Source organism: Anser brachyrhynchus, assembly GCF_964034855.1.
Source record: "Anser brachyrhynchus genome assembly, chromosome: 5".
In the NCBI taxonomy this organism is placed as follows: domain Eukaryota; kingdom Metazoa; phylum Chordata; class Aves; order Anseriformes; family Anatidae; genus Anser; species Anser brachyrhynchus.
The window spans coordinates 49725454-49748740 of record NC_137699.1 but is presented as its reverse complement, the minus strand read 5'-3'; the positions used below and the strand labels follow the sequence as shown (position 1 = coordinate 49748740).

Genomic DNA, 23287 nt, shown 5'->3' with positions numbered 1-23287 from the left:
CAGATCAGCAGCGAGTGAGTTCCCGCTGTGCTCTGCCATCAGCTCGGTCCATTTGACAATGGGGATCTGCCTTTCCCACAGAGCTGGTTTTCTGAAGCAAGCTTTCCAGAAGTCTGCTATTTTCAAATGTTCAGCTTATGGGGACCAAATATTAGGTACTGCAATAGAAACTACTCCCAGCTACTTCCAGAATTTCAAAGCCTTTTCTTCAGGGATTTTTTTTTTTATTGCTCCAAATTTGAACAGTCAACATACAAACTCTTCCATTGCAATCCCTCAGCCTAGCCTAAGATCTAAGAAAAGTCTCTCTGCTCTGCTCATTTGCTCATGCTCTCATCCACTATGCCCCATGAAAACCTCCTATAATCCTGATGGCTTCTAACTCGAGCCATCGACAAACAAGGAGGTTCTTCATGCTCCTTCTCTCCAGTTCCCTGAGTTCAGGCTACATCTGAGCAACCATAGTGCTCGTGCACTCCCTCCAGAGTTAATCCTTGTGCCTAGCAAAGGGACAGAGGTTACTAAGGAAAAACAGAACACCACTTCTTTGTACCCATGCTGCACCAGGCCAACATCCCCTCTAAAAATCTCCAGATCTTGGAGAATTGTATGGCCTTCCTCAATCCAGATGCAGCCTTGACTGGAAAGATTTCTCTCTTGCAAAGTAAGGCTGTTTCATTTATGCTTGTTTGTTTGTTTGTTTATTATTTTTATACTATTCATTTAAAAAATCTCTTGCTTGAAATAAAATGTAAGCACAGCTGTAGGAAAAATATTGCAGGAGGCCGGATGAGAGGGTGTCTGCAGAGAAGCATGAGCCCAGGAAAAGCCAGGCACAGGTTCCTGATTTTGTGGTGAATAGGATGGTATCCCCAAGAAACTACATGATAAGTAAATAAAAGCAGACAACATTTCTTGCTCCCCAAAACCATTAAGTTTGTCTTGTGCCACTGTGTGTGGCTAAAGCACCAAGTGGCAGTGGAAACAGAGAGTTTAAGTTGCTAAATATTTTTGCTTCCACATGAAAAGAAACACTGCTCCCCTAAACAGCTCTACCAGGGACAGGAAATGTGGTTGTCTGAACCAAAAACCACTTTGGACTTACCCCTGCTGCTTCTTTGCCAAGTATTGCCCCAGCCCTTTCCTGGTTCATGTTCAGCTGAAGCCAGACGGGACAGGTCTTGATGAGTTTATCAAGGATGCTGATTCCTGGAAGCGAGAGGCAGTTTCGCAGGGCAGTGGCCTGACAAAGATGTGTCTCTTTCCCGTCTTCACTGGTATCGCTGCTGGGGCTGAAACACAGCAAAGGAGTCCCTTGTAAAAGCAGAACGGCAGGTGGAAATCTCTGGGGGAATGAGGACTTCAAACACACGCATGCAGACATGCACACACAGGGCACTTATGCATGAGGAGAGCTCCTCGAGGGGCATCAGACCGAAGTTGCCGTGCTACGACAGAGGCAGAGTGGGCACACAGGCCCCGACAGACAGGTAAGACCCGTCCCGAGGAACATGGCCTCATGTTAATAATACACGCCTGGCTTTCAGACCACAGGCTTGCAAGGTGTTTTTTGCTGCGGGCTGTTGGTTTCAGCTCCTCTACCTACCTTGCCTGAGCAAGGCTGCCAGTGCTCAGGCAAGGCAGATCAGCAGGAGCTGCGAAGAGGCACCGTGTGGTGCCTCGCCCCGCTCTCGGAGCCCCTCGGGGGCAGTCTGCCAGCAGTAGCCAGGGGCACGTCAGCTGCTCTCGCTTCTTGGCAGCCCCGCTGTGCACCCAGCGAGGCTGCCCTTAGGCAGCCTGCAGAAAGGCAGACCCAGACATCTCGCTGACTAAAAATAGCGGTGAGCGCTCCGCCGCTGCACCACGGGCCTGCGCTGGAGGCGGCGGCTGGCGGTTGCAGCGATGGACACGTCCCTGCCCCTGCGCCCCGCGGGGCCTGCGGCTGCCCCTGGGGAACTCCTCCACCTGCGCTGCCAGTCGCAGGGCACAGGGGCTCAGAGGAGGGGGTGTTGGGATGCATTCAGCAGGAATTTGTCCCCTACAGAAGAGGTATCGGAGTAATTCCGGGCCCGGCCCAGCCCAGCCCTGCAGACTGCGCTCGGTTGCTCGGTGCGACCCAGCAAGTCCTGCAGGTCAAGACGCAGAGGACGCAAACACAACGAACCCTTTGGAAGGTTTGTTTGTTTTAAGTAAATAAAAACAGATGCATGGGCCATGCTGAGTGACGAGAGGGGCCATCCTGTGGTACCACATTAGCAACACCCAGTCGGACGTTATTCTCAGCTATGGACAAGGCGTAAGTATATTGAAATTATGCTGTTGGGAATCCTAAAGATCTGGGGTACGCTCTGCTTTAGATTTGTGTCCTGATCAGAGAGACAAAGAGCTAATTCTGTTCATTTTTAGTCCCCGCAGCCTAATGGCAGAATGGTATCAAATGCCGGTTTCCAGCTCCGGCACTGATTCAGCAAGGCATTTATACAGGTGCTTAACGCTGCAGCCAGTGGGACTGCTGACAGTTCTGGTCTTAAGAGCTCTACTGGACAAGGCTATAGATGCACAGATATGTGCTCATCATTCATCCGATTAATTGATTTTAAAAGTAAAGGAAATGTAGGAGAACATGCACAAAGTAATATGTTCTTCTGTCTCAGTTTTGCTGCTTAGACGTCAGCTGGAAAAAGCAGGACTCTTGATTTTGATTTACTGTTATTTCAAGTCTTTTCATTTTCCTTTTTTTTTTTTTTTTTAAATAAAAAGAAAGATATGGATCTTAAAGTAGTACATTTCAAACAAGGTCTGACTTAAACTACTAAAAGAGAGTCCCTTCAAAGGCCTAATCTAACACAGCATGCTTAGCCCGAAATTTAGTATTTATAAAAATAGCCTTTGAAATCCCAAAACCAAGTGAGATTTTATTTTTAGTAGTTTCTTTTTCCTTTTGCAACCCTATAGAGACAGCTTCCTTAGAAAATGTATGATCCTCTGCAATCCCAATTGCTGATTCAGAATATTAGCCCACAGATTCATGATTATAATCAATTCATTTTCAATGTCATGGCAAAGGCAAAAAGAATGAGAGAACTGTGCTTAAAAAAGCAAATAGAACTTTCTTTTCTCTTGTGCTAAAAGCCCAGCTTGTCACATAGGTGAGGAAATTTCTTTTTGATACAACAACTTATGATTTTAATCAGCATCATCTGAGCAAACATAGAGTTAAACAGTGGAGGGCAGCTTTCGGAAGTTAACCCCTATCACCTCTTGGTTTCTTTCTTTAAAGCAGAAACTAAAAGAAACACCCAGTAACCATGCAAAAAGAAAGCGTGTGCTAGATGGCATCATTCATACTTGGTAATGGGAAAGAAGTAATGAGCTGAAGGAAAAGACAGGTGAGTTATAGTGAAATACTCCGTAACACTGTTAGCAAAAGCTACTCCACATATTAGTCACGCAAATGTGAATCTGTTCTTGCCAAGGATGTGTGAAACTGAGGGCAAAAGGAGGCCAGTGCTGATAATGCCTTCCTGTGTCACCAGGAGGTGACGTGCATTGCCCTAGCTCCAGTGATGCTGAACTCCATTACCCATTAATAAGGTAAGGAGAAAAGAAAAGGGCCAGCAGAGCACCAATACACATGAATCCCATCACCTGAAGGGAACTGAGCGTATCAGCAAAGGCAAGGAAATGATACAGAGCGGCTTGGACCCAGAGATGAGCTCAGGCCCAGCGTTCCCCATGGGGGGAGCTCAGCCTTGATGCGGGCAGAGGCACCCAGCCCTCTGCTCCCTCCGGCAGGCACAGCACCTGCACAGAGCCCTGCTCACAGCAGCAATGGGGGCTTGGCACCAGGAACAACTGGCTGGTGAGGAAAAATAACAGAACTGAACTTGCAAAGCATGCAGATGCGTGTCGGGCTCCTAATCCAGGCTTTAGAGAACAGATGAAAACCAGAAAATCATTCCAGATTTAGACATGCAAAATAAAAATTGAACAGTCAGAAAAGATTTGTTTTAATGGAAACATCTTGTGATTTGAGTGTGAGGGGATTTTCAGTGCAGATAATTAAAGGCAGTGGATGAGGCTTTTTGGCAGGAGAGGAACCCAGCCTTTTGGGGACCCTCAGGGATGAGAGCCCTGGTGTGGGGTATCCTTCCCACAGAAGCCAGCCCAACCCAGAAGAAGGAAGCAGGCTGTAATACCTGTACACGGGGAGGAAAGGACAGCCCAGCAAAAGGGGAGGCTGTGATAAACGGGAGAAGAGAGGAGTCATTAAGGTCGTATTAAAACAGGGGAATGTTAGGCTAGACGCTTCCTGACAGCGAGTTATAACAGATGATGGATAAGTTCCGAAGAGAAGGGGGAGAGAACTGCATTGCCCAAATCTCTTAAAACACCATATTTAAAGCACTAGCAAACACTTTATTGAGCCAAATCCTGTGCTGGCTAAGAAATGGGAGTGAATGACCTAACAGACCTCTTCCAGCTGTGATGCTGTGACCCATGACACACCAGTTGACGCAGTTATGGCACCAGTGCTTGACTTCTTTCCTGGGTGCAGCTGTCACAAAGATCCAGATGCCAGGCTGTGGGACTGCTTAATCCACCAATTTAGTCTGGCTCCATGGTAGCTCTGGTAGCTGCAGAGAGAGGAGGGAGCACAGGCAGCTCCTGGGTTCTTGCTGTGCTGCCAATTGAAGGGATTTGCGGGGCCGTCGCGGCGAGCAGACGGCCTTTGCTATTTCACTCACTCAGAATTCACACATTGGATGATTTTGAAGCTCACAGTTTTCAGAAACAACATGCCGTTTGGCTAACACTTTCCCCCTTCTCCCACCGTCCTGCAAACCCCTTTGACTGGTACAGGCAGGTGCTCGTTTTTGTTATGTGTGATGTGAAGCTGCAAAGCTGGCCTTAGAGCTGCCAGCTTTACATTTTTTATTAAGTTCTTCCTGCAAAGTGCTTCTAAATTGCTCTGCTAAATGGAACTCAGTTGGGATGCAGGGGACTATGTGTTGCATATTGATTGGCAACACAGATTAATTAATTGCACAGTGATTACACGCATACACCTGCCCCAGTTTGGCAGAAGTTATCAGGTTGCTTGGTTGAAAGAAATAATAATGACAATGGTGATTTGGATTACTGCACAGTGACTGTGCACTGACAAAACGCTTTCTCTGCTTCAAAAACTGAGCCACACTTGCCAGCTGAATATTCCCAGAAATCATCAGAACTACAAGGAGAAATAAGCCACTAAATTTCATGCAGGCTGGGGCATACCCTTGCAAAGGACTTCTGAGATGTCGCTAGGAACTTGCTGACACTAAGTGCTGAGATGCACAGCAGTTGTGTGCAATAGCAGCGGTGACTGACAGATGAGTTAGGTCAGAGTTTCCATCCATGCCAGCCCCCACCAGCCTCCGCACTCCTGCACATCTGCAGCTTCTCCCTGCCACCAGAACAGGTCTGAGAAAATGCATCAGGTGTTATTAAATCTGAACCTTAAATCGGAAACTAAATGCTCTGCAGTGCACTGATTACTAATGACCGAAGTCCTTTCCTTGTTTAAATCAATCAGGTATAAGAATTAGCAACTAGTCTTTTATTATTACTTATTATTATTGCTTCTGTTTCTCCCTTTGAATATTAGAAGGCATCAAGAGAGAGCAAGAGCAGTGGTTTGCTGTGCTGTCCTCAAGGAAAGAGGCACTCTGGAATACCTATACTCACAGCAGAGCAGGCGCCACAGCTGCTAAAATGACTGCCAGTGGGCTTGTTACTGGGGAACTGAAGAAGGACAAGAGACCTTAACTCCACGTACCGGGTGAAGAGCAAGTTTTTGCACCAAAGCCACCTGGTACCTGAAGGGATACTATTCGAAACAAGCCAGTTTGTGTCTGAAGCTCACTTGTGTGGAAACCCTTCAAGTGCAGCAACACGGTTTACAAAGCACAAAGGAGCTGAAGAAGGAGGAAAATCTAGAATCTCCTGAAGCTGGCACACCAGTCCTGGTGGAAGTAGATGGACAATGTTGGTAATTCCTGAGGCTGAAAGAGAGAACTGCGAGCAAGGAGCTCCATGGAAGGCGTCAGATGATGGTGCTGAGATCACACAATTAAAAAGACTGACAGAAAACTCACAGCCCTGTTCTATACCATGTGTCACAACCAACCCAGTTGGACTCAGTCTGCCGCTGGTGATAGAGGCAGATCATTGAATCTGTTTTTTCACAGTCACCTTCATGCTGAAAAGGGTATGAAGTTCTGAACCTAGCCCACTGAAGAAGGAATAATCAGAGTTAGAAGAGTAGCAGCAAAAAAGTGCAACAAGGTTTCCTTAGCTAGACCCATTCTACGTACTTAACTACCCATGTTTTTCTTGGCGTAATATCACTTCTGATTAGATAGACTCATTAAAAGACTCGTTAAAAATCTTTGTTTTGACACTTGTGAATTCATGTGCTGTTCTTTCATCTTACTGGAAGGGAAGTTAAGCAGTGTCACAGCTAAAGGGCCTCAAGACATATTTTGCTTCCATCTTAGACGTGGTCATTTCTCAATGCCTTCTCTTCATTTTCACAAGTCAGTCCATATTTGCTCCTTTGATCAGTTCAGAACAAACTAATCCAAAATGGAGGAGAGGGATTCATTTAATTTATGGACCTGTGTTAGGTGACCTTGCTTAAGTTTTGTTTTATCTCCCAAAAGCTGATGGAATGGAGGCTGGTACCCCAGACACCTACTGAGGGAGCTCCATCATCTGTAAACTTCTTGAGTCATTTAATCATAAAACAGAGTATTAAGAAAATGGGAGGGCAGAAAAGTGACTCATGGAAAAACCCGTAGCAAAATAACTAACATTATCCATCAAAAGTTGATGCCACATAGTAAATTTGGACTTTACTGAAAGATTTTTTGATAATAGATCCAAGAGACCAGACAGAAATCAAACCAACAAACAGAAAAACAAACAAACAAAACAAACAAACAACAAACAATGAAAAAGCCAAAAAGCAGTGAGAGAAGAAAGTTCTTGAGGTCTTCAGAGATCACACCCAGCTGATTGGCACCCTTCAATTAGAAATAAAAAATAAGTTTCTTGGCGGGCAGACAAAATGTCAGAGAAAAGATGTAGGTAGTTAAGCAAGAAGGTTCCTGCATTGCAAAGTTCTGAGATGTATGGAAAAACTGGATAATGGAAGTGGCAACGACAGGCTCAGTGTGTCCCACGAAGCAGGTTTGGCTGCTCAGTAGTCCTTCTTACCTTGCAGGAGGCTTGTGTTACTGGTCTGGCTCAGTAATGTATGCGTAGCTCAGGAAGTAGTGCTTCTCAAACTGTGGTCTGCGGACAACCTGTGGTTGGCAGAGCACTTCCTCTTGCTCACTGCTCTCCTTGTTTCCACTCTAGCTTTTATGTCCACCCTCCATCTGTTTGGTCTTTGATCTACAGTTGATGCCCTGCGTTTCCCAGCCTCTCCTCTCAGCCTGTAAATCACCATGATTAGTAGCCAAGGCAGCAGCTGTTCCAGCTGCCAAGAGGTGAGCAGTAAGGCAAACCAATGGTCCCTTACATACTGTCCGTTCCTCCAGTATCCCCTGCACCTCACAGCTCACCAGACATCTCCGTTCACCACTTCACTTTCTGATACAGACACCCTCAGCTTCAGCAGTGAAGGTTTGCACCCTGCAATTGAAGGCTCACTTCGGTGAGCTTTTTGTTACACACCAGGGATTTCCAAAGTGCCCCCCTCTGCGAACACTAGCAGGGGGTTGTATGCACAGACTGCAGGTATCCACCTCTCCCCAGCTGGACCCCACCTGTATGTGTTCTTAGCTGTTGGCCAAGTCATCACCCTGTCTGAGGGCTCATCTGCTGTTAAATCACCAGGCACTCACCTTCCTGGTCACAGAAGCCACAAGAAATCACAAAGTATGAGAAAGTACTATTATACTCCATGCGGGGATCGGTACAACCACTAGTTGTACAGCTGGAAGATCAGTAATTGATGTATCAAACTATCAAGTAATGAGCAACCACAACGAAGCAGTGGCAAAACTCCTGTCAAAGCCTCTGGTTTGGTCCTGTCAGCCAACGTGAATTGCAGGAGTCCTTTCAAGGAGAAGGAAGGTGTACCTAAATGCTCATTAAGTTACTAGTTTCACTATGCTTCCTAGGTTCATTAGGTCTGCCCCTCCATTTACATGTATATTATAAGGAATTGCATGTGCACGAGAAAACCAAACAAAATGCAAACTAATTCACATTGCTGCTGATACCCGGGTCAGCTCTACTAACAAACCAGCAGTCCATCACTGACAGCCATGACCCGGGCAGAAAAAAAGATAAGAACAAACGTCGAAAATTCCCTGAAGGAAGAGGCCTTCTTTCAAAACCCAGTCCAAGTTGTTTTCCCCAGTCCACCCGTTTCCTGCAATTATTAATGTAGAAATTAATGCAGATACTAATGCATGTGAGCACCACAGTGAGCTTGAGTGAACACATTCTATTGGTGCAATGCTACTTAGCTTGTACTTAACTCACAAATGCTACTGTTATCGTTATTTAACCTTGCACATACAATTTTTTGCACTCCACAGTTTGACTCAAAATATCTTATCAACTGTCTTTCTCTTTTTCCTCAGTCAAAACATACATTCCAGCCTTAGCAAATCACCCCTTTGCAAGGTTTACTGCTCTTACTGTTCAACAGACAGTGGCTGTATTAAAGATAAGTCTTTCTCCCCCGTATTCATAATCAGAGCTCTTAGGTCATTTGACCTTTGCCTGTTTCAAACCCAAATTATTCTCTCAGGAATTTCAGCATATCAGCAAAACTGAAGATTTTTCTCTGTGTGCATGCAATGAAGAATAATTTGTACTTCTGCAAGGCCCTTTCACTGCAAAGAAGAGAGCTTCTGAAATGCAGGACTAGCCAGAAGTCATTTCTGCCAAGGCCAGAGAAGCCAAAGAAAACAAATTTTCCTTAAGAAAAAGCTGCAAAAGTATTTGATGGTCAATTCTATTTTAACTTCTCTGGAAAGGTTTTTGAGGTGCAGGAACCAGAAACAAATGTTTGGAAGAAAAGGAACAATTTCCTAGGCTGTAAGAACAAAAGAAAGTCAGCAACCTTTCTCTCCCTGTGGCGTCAGAGCACTAGAAGGGCCCAGCAGAGCCACCAGCTGGACAGAAGACAGATGAATTTGTTCTGTGCCTTTCAAAAATATGTGACGTGCTGGAAGCACAGAGTACCTTGTTTTGACTGAAGGGCCAGGGTTATTGGAGGTTTCACCTCGCCCTTTCTCAGCTCATCAGGCCAGGAAGGAAGAGAGGAATGAGAACCCTGGGAATGTTTTCTCTAAATTGTGTTCACTTAACAAAGAGGGGAAAGAGAAATGGAAAATAAAGGAGAAATTCCCAAATTCAAACTTAATTAAGAATATATTGCAATTTTGCTTAAATAGAACCTTTATGTTTCAAATCCTATATATTAAAAATGAGTCAAAGTTGTATAACGTGTCAGAGCAAAAACTCCTTTAAGAGTTGTAAAATGTTATAAAATTTAAAAAATAGTTATAAATGCAACGTCTTTCCTCACCTTGTGAATGAATTTAGTGTAGACATATGAGATACATGAGATACAAGGCACTAACCACACAGACTTGCATGAAGCTAAGCAGTCTTCCCCTCTTCTAAGAAAGACCTGCAGAAGTTTATCTCAGTCTTGATTTGCAAATAGAAATGTTCATTTCACTAAGGGAAACAAATCCATTGAACTCTCGTCCTGTGATATCTCAAGGAGCAGAAATGGGCCTTCAGCGTTTCAAGGCTGGTGCCCCTCCCATTGGGTTAAGGGTCTTCAAACCAGTCATTCAGTCACTGATCTGCAAACTTACTTAAACACAAATTTTCATATTTTGGGTAAGATTTTGTTCCAATTTCAGTGTGAATTTCAACGCGTGGTGCTGTTAGTAAAAAAAAAAAAAAAAAAAAATCTAACTTTATAAACTTACTCTTTGTAATTGTTTATCCTTACTCCAGCAGTTTCAGATTCCACATATTTAATTTTGATTAGGCATTGGAGAAGTGTGCTTATTTCTTGCTTATCAGGGATCTGACAGGATCCCTGCCTGCATTCACAGTGATGTGAAGTTAGGGATTTGCTTTCCCAGGGGAAGAAGACAAAGAAGAAAATGGCTTGTTGGGGGATTTCAGGGTAATGGAAAGGTGGTGAAGAGTGCTGGTCCCCCTGTGCAAGGATGAGAGAGGTGTTCTGGCTTGCAGGGCTAAGCTGAGCGACCTGCCCTGCCGGTGGGCATGGCCCTCACCACCCTGTGCTGCTTGGACAGCCTGGGGCCGAAGGGCTGGTTCTGGAGTCGTGTCAGACACCTCGAGCTGTCCCCGCAGCAGCTGGGAGCTCAGCGTGTGACTGCAAAACCTGCCAAGCAGCAAGGTAAGTCTGTCAGCTCCCACAGCCCCAGCTAAACCCCCGCTTGTTCATCTAACAGTGCTTACAGTCACTTGGCCACCAGGGCTGTGATATAAATAAACCATGACCCAAAGGCTGCGGCTTCACAGCAGCTGAAGACAATCCATAACAGCGTTGCCGTGGTTATGTCCTCCCCAAAACACCACTGCTGCACCCACCCTCCTCTCCTCTCCTCTCCCCTGCCCTCCCGGCCGCCATTACGTCTCTGACCTGAGGCAATCCGACTGAGGGGGTGAGAGGGCACAAGAAGGCCTTGTGTTAGACACAGCTCTCTGGCCCGGCTCCCTGCTCAGCTCAGCGAGGCACAAACAGACATTTGAAAGGGATTCACCCCACTGGCACCAGGCACCCTGAATTACTCCCTGGAGCTGCTGCTTCTCCTCCAGTAAGGCCACAGATGCTCATGGGTGCACAGGTTCCTAAATCGAACACAACAATTTAGCTCCTAACGTCAGGCAGGATGAACCAGGCTAGATCTAGCTAGCTAGGCCCAATTGCAACGGGAGATGCCAGAATCCCAGGTCCAGGGACCTACCATGCAGCCGCTACCACCCATCTCTCTGACAGGCTGCTCTTCACAGAGCCCCTCAGGCAAACTCCACCACAGTTTCCCAGCCCTAAGGCCCCATCCTGGCTGGGAAGGTAATGCTGTCACTTTAGGTTTTGGCTTGGAAAGGTTACCAACGAGCTCCAGTCTAAAGTAACTTGCCAGAGAAAGAATTAGGATGGGAACTCAGTACAAAATTACACCAAAATGCTCCGTGTTACATGTTTGTCCTCTGGACAGAAAGGAAAGTGACCCAAAGCCAACCTCCCTTCTGTCTGCTGATTCAGCAGGAGAAGCTCTGAGCTTTGCCTGGTTTCTGTTTTTTTGTGTGGGGTATCATGAGTGACAGATTTCTTGGAGAGAACTCAAGGGAAAACAAAGGAAAGAGAGAAGAGAGAATAAATTCTTGGCAGGCAAGATGAAAGGTTGGGCCAGGTCCGGGGCTGTCATTTAGCCAAATATGTGGGACAACCTTCTTTTGCCTACAAGTCTGCTAGCAATTTGCAGAACAGCATTGCAGGTAGCCAGCAGGGCTGCCAGTCTCCAGACTCTGCTATTTTTTGGTCTCTGTTTCCTTGGTGAAGTTTCCCAAGCAGCACACAACTTAACTGAGTTCATAAGGGGCAGCAACTGCTTCCAGTTTTGCCCAGCAGCCGCTTTTACAAGACAGAGGCTTCATAAAACTGGCTTTCTCCAGAGGGCCACAGGAGAAGTGCACCTGAGCTGTGAGGACTCCCTACATTTGGCAAGGTTTCCCCAGCATCCAAAGGGCTGAACGTATTTAGTTGGTTTCAACAAAACACTTGAAATTCCCAAACAATTCGTTAGCCTTGCAAAAGCAAATGGAAAGTACTAATTAACATAGTCAGGGAATTATTTCAAGTAGTAAGACAGGTCTTTCAATCCCACCAGAAACAGTGTTGTCCCACAAATTGCAGAGAGCAAATGCCAGCAGCCCCAGCCCTTGCAGGACCAGATCTGAGCCAGGACTGCAGTCCAGCTCAGAAAACAACTTTCTAGGGCATGGTTTCATGCTCCTCTTAATCCAGGGCAATGGCAAGGATACTGCTGAAAGGGCAGTCCCCTGACCGCACTTGCACATGCTCCCCCCTCTTTGCTTTTGCTGCTTCTCTTGCCTCAGATCTAGAGGCTGTGTAACCACTAAGGAAGTTGGTTCTGCACCCTAATCCAGCAGAAAACTCATCCACTAAAAAGAAAAGGCTTTCTGAGAACTGGATTCTGTTTCTGGCCTTACCCCAAACTTAAAGGATGGTTGAGAGCAAGGGCAGGGAATAAATGCATTACAAGGATCGAAGGGTTACGGAGTGACTATAACCAAATCAGCTCCATGAGCTTGTGCTCTTCAATTTCTCTTCCTACAGTGGCTGTAGTAAATACCTGTCTTTAGCTGGTTGCCAGGAGGCTTCACATTCGTGAAACATCCAGCGATCCTCTCTTTATACGTACTAAGGCTTTATATTAAACATAAAATGTCATTAAGATGAGTGAAAAAGCCTTGTCCCTTTTAAAGGTATTGATAATGCAGAAAGCAGAAATTCTTAACTTGACCATAAACATATTCCCTGTTTAGCAGAAAGGTGATGGAAAGTCTGGGAAAGGCACACTGATATGCATGTATATATTCATCTGTTTGAAAAGAGCTGCATTCTTCAGCACTCCCTGGCTCGTGTGCATCTAATAGAATATCTATTTAGGAAAATGTGACTAGCATAACCAGCTATGCAGTGCTCACATCTGCTAATCCTTTGCTGCTCAAGTAATCATCTTCACTTGCAAAAAGATTTATACTATTTTGGGTGCAGGCAAAGAGGAGCTAAGCACTCCAAACCTCTCCCAGCTGAAACCTCAAGGGAAGCATTACCTTAGCATTCCCACTCTGGCAAGATACATTGATTTCGAGATCCCATTTCTGGAAGTGGGTAGAATTACTTTAGATAGCTCAGAGAGACACAAAATGGACAAAGGAAAGGCTTGTGGCTACGATATTTACCATATTGGGTGACGCCTGTTGCTCTATTATATTTGCACAGCTTAAATAACTCTGCTTGCTTGACCACAGCTGCTCTGCAGCGCTGTTTTATCATGCATTTAAACACACACATATACACAAACTTCACAGCTAAAAAACACCAGCTGAAAGCTTGCCTTGTCCGTCTGAGAAGCAAGAACCCAAGAGCCTGGAAGGGATTTCTGTCTCAGTTTCTCTCTGTTGGAGTTACTCCGGACTGACACCAGCAAAAACCTCCAACTCGGCCACGTGCACGCCTGGGGATTGCTTCAGTCAGGGGGAGGTTGGGGTTGCACACGTGTTCCTACACTGTTCAAGCAGCTTGTCGATACCAGAGTGCTGCAGGGAAAGAGTGGGATGCCAAGGGTCTTGGCGGAAAATACAGCATGTGCATAAGCAACCTTGTGTGCCAGCCTCCACTGTCCCTCTGCAGAAGATGGGTTGCCACCCTCACGCATCTCTACCCTGCGCAGGAGCTTAGCAGAGGTTTCACAGCCAGGTTTTAACCCCTGCAAATGCTGTGCACCCTTTCTGGTGGTTAGTCCCCCAGGAGTCCTGCCCCTGGTCAGCTGTCTTCTCACTGCTGCTTTTCTTTAAGCCACCTAGACCAATGCTGGAGCCTGGGCGTGCCCAGCACCCTTACACGCCCTGCTTTGCAGTATAGATGCGCCCTGCCCCTGTCGACATGATTTTCAGAGTATTCCCCTGCTGGCTGGCTCTCCTGGAAGTGTTGCCCACCTTCGTTTGACTGGTGGGTACACAGGACAGGGCTCAATAATATATACACACCTTCCAGAGCATTTGCTCCTCAAATTCAAGGGCAGCCCCTATTGGTTTCACTCCATTAATGCAGTGTTATGACCCCTACAGTCCATGGCTAGAAATTCCAGCAATTTCACCCAGCTTTGAGCAAGTCCTACAGCTCTGATAAGAGTCAGTGACCCAAGCCATTCCCACTAGGGCTGTAAGGGCATTGCCTCCTCTCATTCAGTGAATGCTGGAGAAGAAAGCACCTTTATTAAATCTCTTAGGTATTACCTGTGCCCAAGTTTTAAGAAAGAATTTTTCTCATATATCCCTGCACAAATACTAATGTTTGAAAGACTTTAGCATTATAAAATACACAACAAGCACTCCAGCCCCCTCCAGCTCAGAGATAATGACCACAAATATTCACTAGGGCAAAGAAAATCACTTCCTTCTCCACACACAACCCCATTAAAGTTTGGGCGAATGTAACTGGGAAAACCAAAGACTGGCAGAGTTTTGTTCTCTCCATCCTCACACTGAACCTCCTGTAGGAGCAAATTATTTCTCTTAAGCCAGACAGAGTTAGTTGACCAGCAGGATTTCTACTATAGACTTTGCAGCCTTGAGAAACTGATAAAAGGACCTCCTCCAAATAGAAGAATGTTTTTCAAGCCTTTCTCCTAAACATCAGTATCATCTTGCCTTTGGCCACCTTAAAAACTCCTAACAAATTTCAACTAATCAATTCTTACATCGCTCTGATGATATAGTGCTATTACTCAGTTATAATTCATATCTGGGACAACCGTGGTACAGAGAGGGTAAGATCAGTAAGCAGGTCTTGCCTTTTTGGATGATTATTGAAAATAAGCACCATTTATTTAGGGGGGGTCTCCTTATTTACTTATCTGTATTGCAATAGCATCCCCAGTCCTCTGTACGGATAAGCACCAGCACGTTCATTACTGGTTAGGGTCCCTGCCTCGAACCGGTTCAGTAACCCAAATGCAGCTGAGGCAGGTGGATGTGGCTGCAGTGCCCCTGGGGAGAAACCCATTCACAGCCCCACTGCCTTGGGGTTTAGCTCTGCTGTGAATGGCCAGCCAGCCAGAGCCCCAGCGGTGGAGAAGCTGGAGGAGGAGGAGGCAGGTGGATTTTGTACTTGGTGACAAGAGAAGTGACTATCTAGGGACCGTACCCAGCTGTGAGAGGTCACAGGAGCTCCTTTGAACCTTACGAGGCACGTGTGTAAGGGGTGGGTGGGGTGGACAGAAGCTGAATTAAAGGTAAACGAGTGATTCAGTCTCGATCCTACTCCTAGTGCAAACCTAGCCCTAGATGAAGATTTACCGTGGAGATTCCACTTTAGTTACCCATGATGAAATAGCCATTCAGCACCACAGAAAAAAAAATAATCTGAAAAGTGGAAAGTAATCTAGGACACCTGGTGGATTGTGGACCACCCCTTAGACCAGTGCCTTTTCTGAGATCCAAGAATTGCCGCTTAAATGCCTTTTTAGCACGGCTTTGCATTAACTGCTTCCACTGTTTTTTGAAGGTCTTAGAGTAAAACAGTTTTTTGAAGGCCTTCTGCAGTAAAACAGACTTTGTCCATTCTTGTTTTCTGTTTTGAACCGTAACTATTCTAAATGTAAATCTAAAATTTCCTTTGGTAGCATGAATGCTTCACACTGCAGCTGGGAAAGTGTGGCTAGTCTTCAGGGACATCGCAGGGCTTTTGATGACCATCCTTACCCTCTGCTCACAGATCCATCTGTGGATTCTGTCACAATTCTTGTGACCAGAATTCGGTCAGTCATTCCAAACAGCTGCCTTTTCTTTCTAATGACCCCCCCAAAGAACTATTTATTTCTATTCCCAAATGCAAAAAAAACTTACTCCCTTCCAAAATTATACTGGTTAAAGGCCTGCAATGGACAGTATGCTGTCCTAGTTTCACTAGCTCACTTAGGTTTCTGTGCTCTTTAACAATCAAAGCAGGCAAGCACTTAAAGCTCTGGGAATTTAACCTTGCTGCAGCTTCTTTTTCTAATAGACTGGTTTTAGGTATTTAATGTCTGTTTTTCAGGTCAATTTAGAGATCTTTCTGAGTCTCACAAACCTATGCTGCTGATCTCTGAGAAACCATCTATATTTAATCATGGATGAGTAAAAATATAGTCCTACTATATTTTTAGTAGGAAAAATACTACAAAATAGACCCTCTCTGAGATATGCGAACTACGTGCACGTGGTGTGGCAGGGGATGGAGCCAACCCAAAGCAGCACCAAGCAATCCTCACAGCCACTCTCCAGAACACACCGTTGAGCGTGTATAGCTGTACACACGGAGTGAGACAGCTGCATCCACACACACACGTGTGTGTATTTCAGCCTATACTGCCTCTAGGCTGGAACATCAAGAGAGCACGTAGCCATTTAGGACAGGAAGTGAGAAACTATCTTTAGCTGAAACTGTAGTGGAGAGGAGATGAACAGAAGGTTGCTTACGGCTTACGTTCATGCCCCCATTCCTATGAACGCTGGCATGGGGCTGTCTGCAATGACGAGGAGCTCCCTAATCACGGGCAACTTTTTGAGTGTGGTCTGCACCCGAGCTATCGAAGGGCCGGTGGCCTTCCGCGCTAGCACCAGCACCACTGCACAAAGTGCTCAAAGCACCCGCTGAGGCTGGCGATCACACGATGAGTCAGTGTGGTTGTGAACACGCTTTTCTCTTAATTGAATTTCAGGAGATTTTAAGTCCACTCTGTGAGTGCACCAAGCCTCTTTAGAGAGCACCTCTTTCTTTGTATCTTTACAGTAATATCCTGATCCTGGTGCAACGCAGTTATTTCCTTCCTGAGAAGCACCATCCTGTGGGAAAGGAAAATCTTCCCCTTTATCAGAGTTTGACAGACATCAGAGGGATTTGATAACACTGGTTTGTTTCCAGCTGCCTGAACTGTCCCTTCCCCACTTCAGCACAGCTCCCCACATGTACTGGGCTGAGGGTTTTGTTCAGCAGCACTCTGCATTGTGCCCAAGACCTTCTGAGACCAACACGACTTGCTCACCAATTCAAGCCAGCTTAGATTATAGTTCTTCTCATAGGGCAGCTCTCAGAGAGAGTTGTATTTTTCTTTAAAATTGTTTTCTCAGTTCAAACCTGAAAATGTTCGTGTTAGACTTACTCACCCTACCGCAGAGGGAGGTGTGTAACCTGGGCAGGAGAGCCATTTCATATGAGAGCTTTTTTGGCCAACAAGGATTTAAAAGCGCCCATTCAAGCATAAAGGATGGGTTTGACAGGACGCTTACCAGAGTTGTTCTCTGGCATTCTCTACACAGGAGATCAGATTAGATAATCAAATCAGTCCCCTCTGGAGCTAAGATCTGTGAGCCCATGAGAGTCGTTCGGTTCCCAGACTCCTCCAGTTCTTGGCCTCTTCTTTCTACATTCACTGCATGAAATCAATGTCAATTGTGATGGTGGGTTTTGTGCCAAAAAGACGTGGCTCCAAAAACATGTACAGTCATCACTTCATTAGCTAGCCTGGTGCCCCAGAAGTGAGAACCGCTGTAACCCATCCCAACTGCCTGCACCAGCCACTGTCCTCAATGGCTATTTAATATTTACATATTGCTGATTATGTCTGTCTCGGCTCCCGTCTGCTCTTCTCATCATCTCCTCCGTACATTTCCCAGATGTTGGAATGAAGGCATATACCTTTTCATGAAACCGTGGTCACCAGGCTCAATCAGCTCACATTTCTCCAGATGTTTTGTGATCTCATCACTTATTAACGCTCCTAGCTGAGTTAGCCTGACTCTAGCTTGGATAACTGGTTATAATTTCCTTGCTCCTCTCCAACCCGTTTTGGAAGAATCTGATTAGACTGATTTCTATCCAGCCCTTAGTTAGCCTTCTCCCCACATCTGTCTCTGAGGAGCTATTGGTTTTGGATGCAGATTTCTTCCCAGCATCTTCCTGCCATTTCAAAGGTGTAAGTCAGCACAACCTCCTTAGTGATTTGCTACATGCCAAGTAGACCCTTCGGTCACTGCAAGGACTAGATACACAGACACTTTCCAAGTTGCCAGGGTACTCCTATGATAATTGGCACTACCATAGTTTCTGTGCAGGTAAGGAAGTTTTCCCATTTAATAACCCACAATTTTCAAAATAAATTATTAACTAAATAAATAATTAAGACCCAGGTGGACAAAGGTACAATCTCAGCAATTGCTCATGCAATTTTTGTACACAGAATTTTAAATTGTGTCCAAATTCTCCCATCATCACTTTACCTCTGTTACCATCTCTTTTGAAAGCCACCAATTTTATCTATAAATACTTTATGAAATATGTGCCTAGTTCCACGTGAACATAACCAAAAAGTCACATTTAGTCAGTCACATTTCTAATTCCGTACCGTGTTGGAGGCCACAAAGTATGCTCGCTGAAGTGTAATTTTTTAGGATCTTCAGCAATATTCTGACATGCAAACAAAGTTGAAACACATTTTTTAATTACTTAAGTCCTTATTTAAGAGTGGGAGATAGACTGTAAATAAAGACAATCAGTTAATGAAATAAAAGTATGTTATTAAATTATTCAGGTGCTCACAGATTTATGAAGAACACATGCGTTATGCCCATTCATGCTTCGATATTCCTTCAACCACTTATTTACAGCCCAAATCTAGGGTTTGTGGCTTATTTTCTCCTGCAACACTAAACTGAAAGCAAATCTTTGTAAGTGTGTGACTCCTTTCAACCAAGTTAAGAAAGAGATAAACAGTATAAATCTTTCAGTTTCTCAGTATGTGGCATCTTAACTATCACAAATGCAGGGAGTATCTGCAAAGTACCTATTCCTTGGATTGCTATCTACTAAGTTCCTCTTGTCAGTCAGCTGGGATTTGGTTCTTTCCTTTTTTTTTTTTTTTTTTTTTTCTTATGGCTATGTGATCCTTGTCCCTTGGTGTTTGACATTAAGTTGAACTGAGTAATTGTACCTTGGACCAGGCGTAACATTGTTCCTTGTGACTCAATAAATATCTGAAGGCAAAAGCAGTGACAGTTGCAATGCAGGGTTTTCCCTCCATCCCCTGCACTCCATGTGCACATTTGGGTCAGTGCTATGGTGGAGCTATAGCTGCCTGTCAGCAGCTTTTCTACCCCCTTTTTGACTGTGTGTGCTGCAAGCCGAAGGAGACTGAGTTGCAGCACACTTGGTGACTGAAAATGCAAGTACACCGTACCCACGCACCTATAGAGCTGCTTCTACTGCACCCACCATGGACACAGCTAGGAGCTTTCATTCGTGGGAAAAAAGTCTTTCTAAGTGTGTCAGGCAGATAAAAAGCGCTCTTAATATCTGGTATGTTTTTCCAAGGGGGTGACTGGAAGTTCCAGCAGCTGTGTCATTTTCCCCTGATTGTTTTCAACAGGAAACAGAAACGCTCAGCTTCAGCATCAGCTTTATGATATAACTGAGCCTTGGGCAGATTCCAGCCTGATCCTGGAGCCCCGGCAGCTGACTGTCCTCCCAGTCAAAACCTGTTTTCTCTCCCACTGTGTTTTCTTGGAGCATGAACCTGCAAGGTGCCGTGTCTGTTTGCCAGGAGCAAGGAAATCCTGGAGTCTTTTCCTAACCGAAAGTACGTCTGAAGTCTCCTGGGAGTCTGCGGACATGGTTCGTGTGCACCTTCGCTAGGTAGGGCTGGAGTGAGCACCAGCTTGTAGGGACGAGCCCTTACCCGGTTCTCAGCATTTCAGTAGAAACAAAGCAAGCCTCCCAGGAAGGATTTGTCATGTTTCCAAACAGCACAGAACTCCCTTATTCTGTCCTTTCCCCTAAATTGCAGCTTGGAATTTGTGATTATTCTTCCCTAAATAGCTGAGACTCGAGTTAAATAAAGGTATCGCAGTCTGTTTTCAGCTGGAACATGTTAGCTAAAGGAAATACTGTAACTTACAGCATGATCGTGCCACACCATTGCGATTGTGTAGCTGAAACCCCCCCAGCCAGCTTGCAAATGCAGTTGAGAGCTCTTTGTTAAGTGGGAAAAGCAAAGCGACATAGTTACTAAAAACAGTGACTTAAGTTTCAGGACTTACCCTGAGTCATCCCTGGCTCCCTCGTCTCCAGCTGATGTTTTCATCATTACAGCAAACTTTAAGATACTTTCTGTTTCACAGTGGCTTTAGAGTTCCTTGGTAAAGAAAGCAATTCCTTGCCATCGCTGAGCAGAACCTCCACATCCTTAGGTTTGTACTGAAGATGGTATTTCAAGGGACTGCAGGGGGAGGATGTGTGAAACCAGCTTCAGGCTCGGTAGTATCGGAGGGCAGACAACTAAACAAGCACTGAAATGAAAGCAAACTGCCAAGAAGGTCTGATTTTAGCCTCTCTTATTTCTACTTCCTGTATTTATATGAACGGGGGATTTCAGGAAGAGGCAGTCTTTGGTGGTCAAGGGTGTGCGTGTGTGTGCGTGCGCGTGTGTATTATAAAGCCATATTTAGTAGTGAAGGCAGGTTAGCCTTATTAGAGAGAAGGGCCCGAGACTGTCAGCTTCCAGTTTGTTTCTCTAACGTAAGTAAATTTGCGGGAAATTGTTTTACAGACTACAGGTATGTCAGTAGGCAACAGAGCATGGTGAACTTTGTAAAGGATTTTATAAGCAGCAAGGCAGTAAGTCTCCGTCTGCAAATTCCTGAAGCATGTGTATTTCTATTGCTTGAGTAACTGGAACCAGATGGAGCTTGGAAACCTTTATATTTACACAGGACCTGAGAAAGTGAAATGTCTAACACAGGCAGAGGACAGTTACGCAAAAAAAGTTCCTAGTTAAAGCAAAAGGTAATGGTAAGGCTGTAAGACTGCTGGTAAATGAGTAGCTATCCGTGCCGCGAAGCTCCAGACAGCCTCGGAGCACATTTGACCTGGAGTTACTTAAGTGGTCGAGTGGTGTTTGCCGTACTGGAAACCCAACTAAATATAGTCCAGCTGTGGAGGCTGGGGACTGACAGATGTGCTGTCAGACGGGGCTGGTGGCACTCCTATTTGGCAGCTCTGTCATTCAGGAAATACTGGATGTTGGGAGAATGCATTATGGAAAAGAATACAGCAGAAATATGAAGCAGAGGCAGAGAAAAGCAATTCGTGGAACAGAGAGGGAGACCTTTTTACTCCTTTTATTTTCAAAAGGAATTTCTCAGCTTTCGAAGATATTGTCCAGTAAGCAGGCTGTGCCATGCAGCCCACCCTGGAAATGGAAATGCCAGGCAGCTGTCAGCATATCAGTCTGAGGGCGACTAGACCTCAGTGTACAGCACAGAGCCAGTTCTGCTGGCACTAAGCTAGGGGGAGTCCGAGGGACCATTACCATCATCAAGACGCACCTGTGCATCTCAAGATGAACTCTTCTCAAGGGTTTTTCAATCAAACCTGTTGGTGTTAGAAGGTGTATCTTCTAGCTTTTAGAAGGGTTTCTCTTAGAAAGTCCAAAAGCCTGACTGGAAGGCTGCATGATGGAAAAGAGCTAAGATTTTGCAGCAGAATACCAGTTTTCAGCAAGTGTTAGGCATTTCCAAGATGTTGTTGGGCAAGAACTATTAAAAATACACAGGAAAAAAATTGGAAAATAAAAGAATACAAAAAATCTAGTATTGTTGTGTCTCAGTTTCACTCGATTTGGGAGCTCATTTTTTTTGTTTCTTGTGAAATCTTTCACACAATTTGCAATTTAAAGAATGTACTCTTTCAGAAATGTAAAGTTTTGAAATGATTTGTGTTAAATATATTGGGCTAAAGTTATTTTCAAAGTCTCTTTTTCTTTTTTTCCCCCTGCAAAATATTTAGTATCTTTGCAATACAGTTAAGCATTTCTGTAGAATATTCAAAATATGAAAATGAAGACAAGTTTTTATGTAAGAGATTTTGTCAGAGCTTTGCTGAGTGTTTTTCTTAAGCCAGAGATCCGGCAGGTTTGGAGTCTGACACTGTGTTGTGTGATCAGGCTGTGGAAGTATACAATTACGCAAAAGCTAATTGACAGTGTAATACTCAGACACTGCGAAACACCACTTCTCTGTGATTCATCCAAGCCAAACAGGTTTTAGAGAAAGAATTGAATTTTTCAATAATTTGGGATATTTAGATGCAATGTACTTATGAAGCTAATTTTCAGCCTAAAAATTGCTGCAATTTCAGTGTGTGCTAGGGGCAAGGGGGGTATTCTTGGCTTTTCTAGGACTGATTCACCCTATCCATCTTAAACCACACCATTTTGCAGCCCTTTTCTTTTTCTATTATTATTTTTATGCAGCTGAGTTGGGAAGGTTTAAAAATGGTTTATGATGGAAGCCCCTAAGTGCAACAAGCACTTTGGTTTTAATAAAGTGCTTTCAGCACATTCACAGATTACACAGCAGCTCTGCTTTCCACACAGTAGGACACGACTGCATCAATAATATGGTATATTCCTGTAGGAATTGTCGTGCCTATTGTGTCACCAACCCATACATGATGTCCCTTTCATAGAGCCTATTACATAACAGATCATGATGGGTCATGAGGTCAAATGTGTGGGGGATTAAAAGAATGGGTACTTTCTACATTCGGATTTCGATTTTCAGAAGTTAGTTCTGTATGGAAGAAGGAATCTTTTCCTTTCCCCAGCCTAGAAACAGTTAGCCTAGCATATACCAAAGAATGAACCCTTGTGCAAAAGTCAAAGAATGCATGGTATCGCTCTTCTCCACTTCACAAGGACTCTTCTGTCGATGTACAGAAACACAGTGGCTAATCACAGGTTTATACAGCAACAGGGGTTCCAAAAGCGTGCACTGTGATTAAGAAAAATAAGGTCAAACTTTATCTCCTTGCAGTAAACTGGCTAGGAGCATTAATGGGAGGACTCTTATCTAATGAAATTGTTAATAAACTAGCACATGAGTAAGGTAATTCCTTGTTCCTTTTTTCAGAGAACTGCATTTAAAGGTTTTCCTTCCATACCACAGACTGCATACCTACAGCAGAAGGCATCTGAAACCCTGAGACAGGCAGCTCATAGAATCACAGAATATCCTGAGTTGGAAGGGACCCACAAGGACTATCGAGTCCAAGTTCTGGCTCCACACAGGAGCACCCAAAAATCAGACCCTACATCTGACAACATTGTCTAAATGTTTCTTGAAAGATTCTCGGTAAACATAGCTAGTCCCAAAAGAGCAAATCACGCATTTCGGAATCACTGTGAATCAAATTGATGAACTTAACTCACCCCAAAATTAGCTTGATCCGGGTGATACTCCCTTGAATAGACGAAAATGTGTGAGCCTTCTGTCATTCAGTTCAGCAGGGACCAAATTTCACCAAGAAAGTGCAGGCACATATCCTAGCTGGGTCCTGAAATTTTAGATTTTCAACAATATATATGAGAATGCTTCACATGTTCTCAGC

At 44.7% G+C, this 23287-nt stretch overlaps 1 protein-coding gene and 1 long non-coding RNA gene across 2 annotated transcripts in view; one reads left to right on the top strand and one right to left on the bottom strand.

Annotated features, from left to right (window-relative positions):
* Positions 1 to 20077, bottom strand: part of RIN3 (Ras and Rab interactor 3) — a 67727-nt gene extending 47650 nt beyond the window's left edge. The window contains exons 1-2 of the mRNA XM_080594204.1: positions 19939 to 20077; positions 1106 to 1292 (exon numbers count right to left, since the gene is read on the bottom strand). Coding sequence (XP_080450330.1) covers positions 1106 to 1292; positions 19939 to 19985 — 234 coding nt within the window. The 5' untranslated portion in view covers positions 19986 to 20077. The remainder of the gene's footprint in view (positions 1 to 1105; positions 1293 to 19938) is intronic.
* Positions 1317 to 23102, top strand: LOC308195951. The gene is made up of 4 exons (XR_013951973.1): positions 1317 to 2296; positions 3284 to 3389; positions 5651 to 20416; positions 22810 to 23102. It is a non-coding gene; the product is annotated as an uncharacterized lncRNA (long non-coding RNA).
* The last annotated feature ends 185 nt before the right edge of the window (positions 23103 to 23287 follow it).